Here is an 11,142-nt window from a genome sequence, read left to right on the forward strand (position 1 = left end):
TCTGCAGGGTGAAAGCAGCCACACCCCTCCCCTTTGTTTCACACTGAGAGGGGGCTTTCCTGGGCACAGAGAGGGGGTCCTGGGCACCCCTAGTGGTCACCACCTGCCTGCCTGACCACTTGTGAATGCCCCACTCGGATTGTACCGGAACTTCCCACGGGTCCACTAACGGGTCCTGTGGCCTGTTCCAGGTGGGCCTTTTCCGGAAGTCCGGTGTGAAGTCCCGGATCCAAGCCCTGCGCCAGATGAATGAGAGCTTCCCCCGGAGCGTCAGCTACGACGAACAGTCGGCCTACGATGTGGCCGACATGGTGAAGCAGTTCTTCCGGGACCTTCCGGAGCCCCTGTTCACCAGCAAGCTCAGCGACACCTTCCTGCACATCTACCAGTGTGAGTGCCGGCCTGGGCACCCCGGGTCGCGGGGCTGTCGCAGGGGGACCAGAGAGTCGGAATAGCAACAGTGTCCTGGCGTGTGGGCACCAGGCCACCTTGAAGTATTGCCCGAGGGTGTCACCTTTGGGGAGTGGACGGGCAGCCCTGCCTTCCTCTTCCTCTTGCTGAATGCTTCTGGTTAGCCAAGTGTAAACCACTGAGAACCACAACCCCCTCCCCCCCGCCACACACACACACACACACACACACACACTGCCATCACGACCAGGCAGAGCACAACTGCCCGCTCTGCTTTCCGAGACTGGACGTCTTCACAGGAGCAGACAGCCTTTTCTTGCTCCCTCAGGGCACCCAGTGGGTTTGAACTGCAGACCTTCCCGTTCACAGGCCCGCGCCTCACCCACAGAGCCCTTTAACCCAAACCCACTGCCCCTCCCAGCGACCCCGTAGGACAGCTCACTGCCACCCAGGCAGTCCCCACTCACAGGGAGCCCGGGGACGGACGAGAACTGCCCCTGTGGGCTCCGGAGTGGTCAGTCTTGATGAAGACAGAAGTCTTTCTCCCGGGGGCGGCTCGCAGACCGGAACTGCTGACCTCATGGGGGACAGCACGAGGGGCAGTCACCCACCACCAGGCAAAGTGGGGGGTCAAGTGAAGGGGCTGTGCCCATTGCTAGAGCCCGGACAGGACCGCGCTCTTCGGGGTTAGATGGGGTCCTGGTTGCGCAGTGGTTAGAGCACTGAGCTGCTGACCCAAAGGCCCGAGGTTCAACCCCCCAGCTGCTCCCTGGGAGCCCGCAGGGCACACAGAGGGCCGTCCTGGTGGCATGATCATTAAGCATTCATCTGCTGGCTGAAAAGCCGGAGCTTTCAATGTGCTCACGGAAAACCCATTGTTGGGGAGTCCACTCTGACCCGTGGAAACCCTAGACAGTAGACCTGCCCCCTCGGGTCCCCGGACTGCCTTCTGTACATGGACAGACTGCTTCGTCACTCTCCCACGGAGCAACCGGGGATTTGAACCGCCAGCCTTTCCACCATACCCCTTGGATAAAAATGCTGCCACGGGCAAAACAGGTTACCCTGCAGATCCAAGCGTGGCCCTTTGGGGAATGGCGGCGTCTGCCCCGTGTGGAACCCATTTGAAGCCCCCCTGGACTGGGCCCCCGCTGGACCAGTTCCCTCCCATGGGGCATGTCCTGGCTGTCTGGATGGCTGGCTCTGTCTGTGGCAGTTCCCCGCTGACCGCCTGGCCCCCTCGTTCCCTCAGATGTCCCCAAGGAGCAGTGGCTGCAGGCGGTGCAGGCCGCCATCTTGCTGCTGGCCGACGAGAACCGGGAGGTCCTGCAGACGCTGCTGTGCTTCCTGAGTGACGTGGTCAGCCTGGTGCAGGAGAACCAGATGACGCCCATGAACCTGGCAGTGTGCCTGGCCCCCTCCCTTTTCCACCTGAATCTGCTGAAGAAAGAAAGCGCCTCAAGGTGGGTTTCCCCCGGCAGTTCACAAGTGTCCCCAGAAGAAGACCCTGCATCTCAGGAGCTCTTCAGGGCCAATCTCTTGGAAGTAGCATGCCGGGACATTCTTCCACATAGCGGATTATGAGTCAGGCTGTTAGCGGGAAGGTCAGGAGTTCAAACCCATCAGGCGCTCCAAGGGAGACAGATGAGGCTGTCTACTCCTGTGAAGATTAACAGCCTCGGAAACCCGCAGGGGCGGTTCCACTCTGTCCTGCAGGGTCCCTGTGAGTCGGAATTGACTCGACGACAGAGAGTTTGTTGGTTTCTGGGCGATGGCGTGGTTACTAATTGGGCTGCTAACTGCAAGCTCAGCAGTTCGAAACCACCGACCACACCGCAGGAGAAAGACGAGGCTTTCTACTCCTGTTAAGAGTGGCAGCCTCAGAATCTCACAGAGCAGTTCTACCCTGTCCTACAGGGTTGCTGTGAGTCAGAATCGATTCGACGGCCGTGAGTTGGGGGAGGGGGTTGGTTCCCTGTCAACCACATTAACCTTTGCAGGACGCAGGGACTGGCCCCGTGCGAGGCGGCTCTTCACCGCCATCCAGCCCATCCCAACTCATCGCGCCCCGCCGTGTGTCAGGGCCCCCTGGTTCATAGGCGCTGTGGCCATTCAGATAGCCAGGCCTTTCTTGGGAGGCACCCCAGGTCGATTTAAACCCCAAGCAGGCGAGCGCTTAACTGTCTGCACCACCCAGGCACTAAGTTCACGAACCATGGGAACCTGCGTGCTGCACGTTCTGTTTCTACGGAGGGTCTGCCAGCACCCTGTTGCAGCCAGAACGCGCCTGCCACCAGCCCGAGCCTCGTCGCTCCCAGGCACAGACAGAGCCAACTCTGGTCCCACTAGGGGCATCTCTGGGGACCACCATGCCCACGCCTGCCATCCAGTCTTCTGAGGTTTCCAGTCGTGAGCAGTCAGACTGCCGGGCTGGCCCAGTGCCTCTGGGCAGCCAGGACATTGCTCTTCTTTGGACTGAGAGCAGCTGGCCTCTGGGCGGAGCTGGGTCCGAGAAGAGAGCAGGAGGAGCGGCCGGTCGTTCTGTTCCTGCTGGTGACACGCCGGTCCGATTGCAGAGTGATTCAGAAGAAATACGCCACGGGGAAGCCAGACCAGAGGGACCTCAGTGAGAACCTGGCGGCCGCCCAGGGGCTGGCCCACATGATCGTGGAGTGTGACCAACTGTTTGAGGTGAGCAGTGGCAGGCTCTCGCCACCCTCCCTAACGACTCTGACAGGGGACGCAAGACGCCTGGGGTGGCTGCCACACAGTCGACGAACACTGTTGGTTCCGGATACAATGACAGCTAGACTTCCCTTAGCCTTGCCTCCCGACCAAGGCACGCAATAGGGCTCTGACGGTTCAAGGCTGCCAGGGTTGCCATGACAACAGTTCTCAGGAGTGCAATCACCCTGCCACATTGTGTCATATCTGGCCTGACCCCCAGGACTGACTCAGGTGAGCCCATGTGTTAGAATCCACAGGCACTCACAAACGCAGCCACTGGGCTACTGCAGACGCCGGGCTTGGCTTCAGGTGCTCCTCCTGGTTAGCATCGGCACCGGCCCACGGGGGCCGGGCACGCTAACAAGGGCAGGCTCTTCCAGGGCTGCATTTGGTGGTTTGGGTCTTGGGTCTGTTTGCTTGAATGCTGTTCACGGTGGGCTGAGCACATGTGCCACCGAGCGGGAATAAACACACATCTCTGTGTTTACAATAAACATACGCGCAGTGAGTGCGCATTGACATGCGCCAAACGCAAAATGAGGAGGGGCCGGAGGCGGTGGCTAGAATGATGCTGTCGAGCCTGCAAAGGTGGGGAGCTGTATCAGAGAGAGAGGGTGCAATCTCTCTCCCTCAGAGAGAGTGAGACAGAGGAGTGTTCAGGGAGCCCTGTCAGAGACAGGCAGACAGACAGATGGCCCTGTCAGAGAGGAGAGCTCAGACATCCCCCCTCACAGAGAGAGACAGACAAACTGACGGCCCCGCCGGAGGTGGACACCTGGCTCTCACGGTCCCCCTCAGAAATACCTGTGTGCTTCCTGACTTTGTGAAGCCACTGCCCACCCCCACCCTCCCTCCCAGCACGGGCAAAGCCCATCGAACACCCCGCCCACACATGGCCCACAGCCTGGGCCCCCATCCCTCCACGGGCAGTCTCAGCGGTCAGCCGGCCTTGGCTCAGCTCTGAGTGCGACCTTTCCCTGCGTGTGTTGGCCCAGGTTCCCCTGGAGATGGTGGCACAGTCGAAGAAGGCATACCTGGACGCCGACACGCCTTCTCCCACGCTGAACGACCTGGGCAAGCACCTGGAGGAGGGCGGGGCCACGGTGCACACGTACCTGGAGCACCTGGTCCAGGGCCTGCAGAAGGAGGCCAAGGAGAAGTTTAAGGGCTGGGTCGCCTGCCCCAGCTTAGACAACGCAGACCTGGCCTTCAAGAAGGTAATGCAGCAGTCACCCCCGGGGCCACCTCGAGCCAGCAGGGACTCCCGATGCGGCTTCAGAGTCCCTGGGTGTCTCAGAGCCAGCCCTGGTGCCACTGTGGGTTCAGCACTCCCCTACTTAGCATAAAGGTCACCGGTTCGAGCCCACCCGCTGCTCCGTGAGAGAAGGATGAGGCTGTCTGCCCCCAGAATCCCTGGGGATCAGTTCTCTTCTGTCTGAGAGGACTCCCCTTCACAGTATCCGGTTTCTGGGCTGGGGTGGCTCTAGCAGTTAAGTGTCCTGTTGCCCACCCAAAGGCTGGCGGGTCCAGTCCACCCACAGGCACCTTGGCAGAAAGGCCTGGATATCTGTAGCCAGGACCCTGTCCACAAGGGGCCATGTTGCAAGTTGCTCCCAACCTTGGAGAGACCTCAGTTTGGTCGCAGGTCAGCAGTTCAAACCCACCAGCCATGCCGCAGGAGAAATAGGAGGCCGCCTGCTCCTGCCAGGGCTGCAGCCGAGGGAACCCTACAGAAGCTGCTGTGAGGCGACCCTGGCTCAGAGGCAGAGGGGCCGGCGGGTGGGGCTAGCAGCAAAAGGAAGAAGAGACCCCCGTGAAGAGCTTGGGGCAGTTCCACCCCGTCCCACAGGGTCGCTACACGTCAGAATCCACCCGCTGAACTGCTAACACAAGGTCGGCGGTTCAAATCCACCAGAGGCTCTGAAGGAGAAAGAGGGGGCTGTCTGCTCCTGCAGCGCCCCAGCCCCGGAAACCCACAGAGGCAGTTCCACCCTGACCCACAGGCTCGCTGTGAGTCAGCCTCTGCTCGATGGCAGTGGGTTTGGTTTTGGGGAAAGTCTCTATTTGCCTCTGGGGGTGGAAGCACAGCTTCTGAACTTCTGGAAGGAGAAAGTCACTAGCAGGTGGGCTTGTGGGAACTGAGCGATGAGGTAGGTGGGACAGGCCACCTGAGCGTCCACGAGTTCCTGGCCCCGGAACCCTGCAGAGTGCTGTTCTCTGGACACGTGGGCCTGCCTGAGTGAGAACTGAGTGTCTAGCCCGGGCCAGCTTGGGCTCTGGGTACAGAGAGGGTGCAAACACACCAGCTGAGAGACCCACAAGTGCCCCTACCTCGATCCCAACTGCCACGTAGCTGTGTGCCCTTGGCCAGTTTACCGGCCCCCGTGCCTTTGTGTTCACCTCTGTAAAACGGGCACGCTGACACGCAGCAGTGCTGTCTGGGAAGCAGGTGCCTCTCTGCAGAGGCACCGTGGGGCGGGCCCAAGCCTCTGGTGTCATTTGTTTTAACCCTTTGTCAGAATTAGCTTTTCCAGGCGTTTCTTCCCAGGTGCAAGAGTGCCTTGAACACGCACCTTCTCAGTGAGCAGCCGAGTCCTTCCCGAGTGCATCCCGGGGCCCCCAGTGTCGGAGGAGGGCTGCTAAGAGCCAGCTGGGTTGGAGGTGTGTGTGCTGCGTGGTCAGCGCTGTGAGTGCCGGTGTCGGCAGCCCTGTCATCAATAGTGTGGTGGCAGGACCGGCACCGGTACCGGCGTGGTTGAGTCGCAGGCCTGAGGCACATAGGGTCACTGCTCCCAAGGGCTGTGCAGGCAGAGGCCCGGCGGGGTCACAGTGGGGCCAGGTCACCTCTAACCAGCTCTCTGGTCACATCCTTCCAAGGTGGGGGACGGGCACCCGCTGAAGCTGTGGAAGGCGTCGGTGGAGGTGGAGGCGCCCCCGTCCGTCGTCCTGAACCGGGTGCTGAGGGAGCGCCATCTATGGGATGAAGACTTTGTGCAGTGGAAGGTTCTGGAAGCCCTGGACAAGCACACGGAGGTCTACCAGTACCTGCTGAACACAATGGACCCCCACCCTGCCCGGGACTTCGTGGTCCTCAGGTGAGCCGCCCGGGCTGCGGTGCCGTGATCCTGGCACTGGGCAGCCACTGCGAGGTTGAAGGTTCAAACCCGCCAGCTGCTCCGAGGGCGAAGCTGAGGCCGGCTCCCCCCACGGGAGAGACAGTCTTGCGGGCAGGTCTGCTCTGTCCCACAGTCAGAACCGACTGGGCGGCCATGGGTTTGGGGTTCTGGTGTGGTCCTCAGTGGTGCCCGATGCTGTGACTCCTCGCTCAGACCTCTCGCCTGGCCCTCTCCCGGGGGCTCCCGCAGCTCCCTGGGCCGCAGCTCTGGCTCCTGTCTCCAAACAGAGGCCGGGGAAGATCTGCTGCGTGTCTACTGCACTGGCTGAGCCCGTCCCGGGCCCTCTGCCCCCACTGCCCGGGCCTTCAGGCTGCCTCGCTCTCCCCGTTCCGGTCAGTGCCACTTCCGAGGTTGGACTGTGTGGCTGTGCATGCCCTCACGGAGCGGGGCACGCTGGACGGGCAGCAGGCACTCCTGGCAGGCGGAGAACGAGGTTGGCCCCAGAAGCGTGGCCTGAGGCCCGGGGTTCCACTCGGGTGCCGATCCAGTGACACCTCTGGGTGGGCATGGGCACCTAGCTACTGCCCCACCAGGGCTGCTCTGAACATGGTGGCCATGACCCAGAGGGCTCGGGCTTGGCAGTGGGTGGCCAGCTCTGAGCCGCGCGGTTGCTTTGCCCCAGGACCTGGAGGACGGATCTGCCCAAGGGCACGTGCGCCCTGGTATCCATGTCGGTGGAGCATGAGGAAGCCCGGCCCATGGGAAGCGTGCGTGGGACTGTGATGGCATCGCAGTACCTAATAGAGCCCTGCGGCTCTGGGAAGTCCCGGCTGACCCACGTCTGCAGGGTGGACCTCAAGTAAGTGGGGACCGGCCGTGAGGACCCAACGTCTCACCCCTCATGGCTATACTGGGTAGATAATCATCGTCATGTATTGGCTTTTCTGAGAAACCCTGGCGGTGCCCCGTGTCGTGCTCTGAGCTGCTCATGGCAAGACTGGTGTTCAAACCCGCCCACCGCTCCTCAGGAGAAAGACGAGGCTGTCTGTTCCCATCAAGAGTGACAACCTCACTTACAGGGTTGCCCTGAATGGACCCAATGGCAGGCAAAGGGTCCTTGGACCCTCCAGGTGTCATCCCAGAGCAGTTTGCAGACAGACCCCAAACCCCAGGGTGCCTGGGCAGGTCGACCTGATTTAGGGCACAGACACATGCGCCCCTTTCTGCTTCTCTCCCCGCAGGGGTCACTCCCCAGAGTGGTACAGCAAGGTCTTTGGTCATCTGTGCACGGCCGAAGTCGCCCGGATCCGAAACTCTTTCCAGCCCCTCATTGCTGAGGGGCCAGAAACAAAGATCTGAGCAAGATCCCGCCAAGTTCTGGCACCAAGCTCAGGGAAGCGGAAGCACAGCCAAACACGCGTGAGGAGAACGAGCGAGCGAGCGAGAGACAGACGGACAGGCAGACAGACAGAGCCGTGGGCACGGCGCATGCCAAACACAAGGACACTGCCAAGCCCAACGGGAAAAGATGAAATAAAGAATCTATAAGAACCGATCCTAGCCCTCCTGGAGATGGCTATAGCCCTACTGATATATTTTTATATAAAAAAATCAGAACATTTATCTATGTTACCTAAAATTAAATGGGTTGTTCTTTGTGCATCGCCTAGTTTGCTATTTAAAAGCTTCCAAGAAGCACCTCCTTCATTGTAAATAAACGTCCGTCCAGAGTGGGCCTGCACACAGGTGTGTGCACTGCTGTCTCCCTGTGGGTGTGTAAGATGCCGATTCCATCTGGAGTTCTGTGCCTTGAAAGGGGCACAGGGAGGGCTGGCTGAGCCTCTCCTTTCCACCGTCTCCCCGCCGTCTCAGGGGCCGAGCAGAGTCTGCTGCTCACGCTCGGTGTGGAAACACGGCCCTTTCTGTCCAACCAAAGATGCGCTAACCAAAGGGAAATGGAATCCCAACGTTCTCAAACCCTGCGGAATATCCCTTTATCTTAAAGCAAAGGATCGGGCAGGAAGTTGCAGCCAAAGGGAAGGCTGGATCGCAGGTGGCTGCAGGACTCGGCGAGCGTCCACACTGGCCCCGGGCTGCCCCGCGGCGGGAGAGCTGCGCCTGATCCCTGCATTTACGCACTCAGCCCGCCAACCACTGTGCTCTCCAGAGTCCTCGTGGGCGTGGCGGCTCTCCGTTTGGCTGGTGGCCTGCGTGGCCACGGTTCACTGCATGGACTCTAGCCCTGGATGCGAGCAAAGGGAGAGTGACCCCCCCCCCCCAGGACTGGACCACGGGAGCTTCAGGAAATTCATGCTCTGCTACAGAGAAGAGTCCAAGCTGTGAGGGGGGGGTGTCAAAAAGTATTCCTACCAAACCACAGCAGCCTCAAAATGAGACTGCCTGGCCTTCTCGACGACGCAGACTCTGTTGGGGTCCATTTCTGAGGGTGCTGTTTCCATCTCACAAAGCCTTTCCCAAAGGATTCCGCGCCTTTGAGGAGCGTCGAGTCAAATGGGAGCTTTAGCACCCAGGAGGGACTCCAACCCTGCTCCTTCCGAGGTCCGTGGAGCTTGGGGAACAAATGGGAGGAACTAGATCAGGGGGAGGGTGGGTGGTGAGTGGGGTGAGGTTTCCCAACAAGATCCTCGTGGGATGGGCCTCGCTCCCCTGCAGGAGCCATGTCACAAGGGAGGAAGAAGAAAGCCTCAGTGTAGCCTCCTCCCCAAACTTCTTCCCCCCAAATCCCCAGTGACAGCCCCACGTCCTTCAAGAAACGGTGCTCAAGATTACCCCATTGGCATTCCCCCAAACAGTTAACGAGCATAGCCTTGAATTTACCTGTCTCCAAGATCCCCTCAGAAGGCTATTTTGATTGGGTCTTTTTTTGGGGGGGGGGGCTACAGAGACTAAAGCAATCGTGTCCCTGAGCCAACTTGCCTGTAGCTGCCCACTGCCCACAGCGACTGGCTCACAGACATTCCATTTGGAAGAAGCCTGAGTGCATATGAACCGGAGTGCCTCCCGTAGCAATACTTTTTGACTTACCCACCTATGATTCACTCAGCTGACGCACAGGGTTTTGTTGTTGTTGTTTGTTTGGCTTTTTTTTTTTTTAATTAACCTAAGACCAAAACTATGTTTTTAAACTAGTTTTAGAGAAAAACACGGACATGGTGATTAATCTTGAGTCCTTTCAGTCGCTAGCTCCAGTCCGAGCCTTATTTATTGTCCAGACGGAGGACACTGACCCTCCGCGGACCATTCCGCGTGGACGGAAGTCGTGCTTTTGTTCCAGCCGACCAGCTCTAGAGAGAAAAGTAAATTATTATGTTTGGATTCAAGGACAACGTTGTTCTTTTGGAGTTATTGCTTTTGATGTTGGTAGCCCCTGACAGAGATGGTTAAGGCTTAGCACCTGGTGTGGGAGGGGAGGGGGCAGGGGGGGAGAAGAAGAAAGACTTAAATAAGTGTGTTTGCTTCTTCTTGGACTATGTGCCTTCATGTATTGGGGTTTTTTTTCTTATCCCCAATGTGCAATTGTTCTATTGAGAGGAATAAAAATGCTGCCTCCGAGCTCAGAATAATGCAAAGAACAATCCCACCCCCTAGCCCCCCACCCCCACCCCTCTGAGTGACGGTCCTGGGCCTGGCTCATCTCCCTGCCTCTCTGAGAAGGTAACGCAGGCTCCCCTTTGCCATCTGAGCCAAGCAAAGTCACTTCTGCCAATGCCTTTCAGAATCCCCCCATCCAGCGCCGGCTGGCTCTCTCTCATTTGTGCAGAGAAATCTGTTTGTGAGACGTAATTACCAGGCGCTGGCCCTGCCCTAGACACCAGCCTCTCTTCATGGCTGTCAGAGAGCCCGCCATGCCACCCAGAGCCCTGCAGTGGGCACATGGCACCCAGTGCTGATAAAGGGGCTGTGTCTGTCGGAGACCCTGCCACCCACACCTCAGGGTGCCCCCTGCCACCCGCTGAGTAGCGAGGGGCTAGAAGAAGATCCTTAGCAACAAAAGTGCCCGATCCCCTGCTCTGCGAACCACCTGGTGGGTGTCACGCCCGACCAGGCACACTGCTGCTGGGAGACACCTCAGTGCGCTTTTGTTTAAAAGCCAATCAGGGAGAGGAGGTGAAGGGAAGGAGCCAACAGGAGGGAAGAGATGCATGGGGCTTGCTGGTGACACACCACAATATTTTACTCACTGTTACCTTGGCAACGGAAATGAACTATACTGTTGCATTTCAATATTATATTTATACCTCATGTATATGTTTGTTTGTTGTTTACCTCAGCTGTTGATCACCAATCGTCAACTGTACATAACTAATTGCCAAGGCAGATAAATTTATATGCATTAAATAACTCCAGTTTCCTACCAAAGGCGTGTTGGGTTTTTCATTCTTTTTAAAAAATATATATTTTTAAATCAAAAAATTTTTTTCAATCATTTCACTGTGAGCTCCTAAAGATATCATAACAAACCATTGTTCAATCACAGCAAAGAAGTATTCACCATTGCTACCGCATTCCGTTTCAGGACATTTTCGTTATTTCTTGAACTTCCTGATATCAGCTCTTCTATATCCCCTCCCAGGCCCACCCCACTCCCAGGAATGCTGTTTCCCCCCTATAATAGTGTTTTGGGGTGTTTCTTGGCTACATCTTACAGGGTCCAATATACCCATGCCCATACAGATTCAGTCCCATTGAGTGGGCTTATACAGTCACCAATGCTATCAGCCCCTCCCCCTCCCCCACTCGCTTCCCGTACGCCCAGGATCCATTACTCCCGTTACTGTTTCTTGAGGGTTATCGATCTTGGCTTTCATGCACGAGTAATCTTGAATACGCAAACGAACACACTCAAGTCTAACATGATCAATGAGAT

At 58.1% G+C, this 11,142-nt stretch overlaps 1 protein-coding gene across 1 annotated transcript in view; it reads left to right on the forward strand.

Annotated features, from left to right (window-relative positions):
* The window catches only part of STARD13 (StAR related lipid transfer domain containing 13), a 107,941-nt gene extending 97,319 nt beyond the window's left edge, over positions 1–10,622 (forward strand). The window contains exons 8-14 of the mRNA XM_075562756.1: positions 192–390; positions 1,664–1,874; positions 2,988–3,102; positions 4,134–4,355; positions 6,016–6,233; positions 6,937–7,113; positions 7,496–10,622. Coding sequence (XP_075418871.1) covers positions 192–390; positions 1,664–1,874; positions 2,988–3,102; positions 4,134–4,355; positions 6,016–6,233; positions 6,937–7,113; positions 7,496–7,613 — 1,260 coding nt within the window. The 3' untranslated portion in view covers positions 7,614–10,622. The remainder of the gene's footprint in view (positions 1–191; positions 391–1,663; positions 1,875–2,987; positions 3,103–4,133; positions 4,356–6,015; positions 6,234–6,936; positions 7,114–7,495) is intronic.
* The last annotated feature ends 520 nt before the right edge of the window (positions 10,623–11,142 follow it).

This window comes from Tenrec ecaudatus, chromosome 11 (genome assembly GCF_050624435.1).
Source record: "Tenrec ecaudatus isolate mTenEca1 chromosome 11, mTenEca1.hap1, whole genome shotgun sequence".
Lineage (NCBI taxonomy): Eukaryota > Metazoa > Chordata > Mammalia > Afrosoricida > Tenrecidae > Tenrec > Tenrec ecaudatus.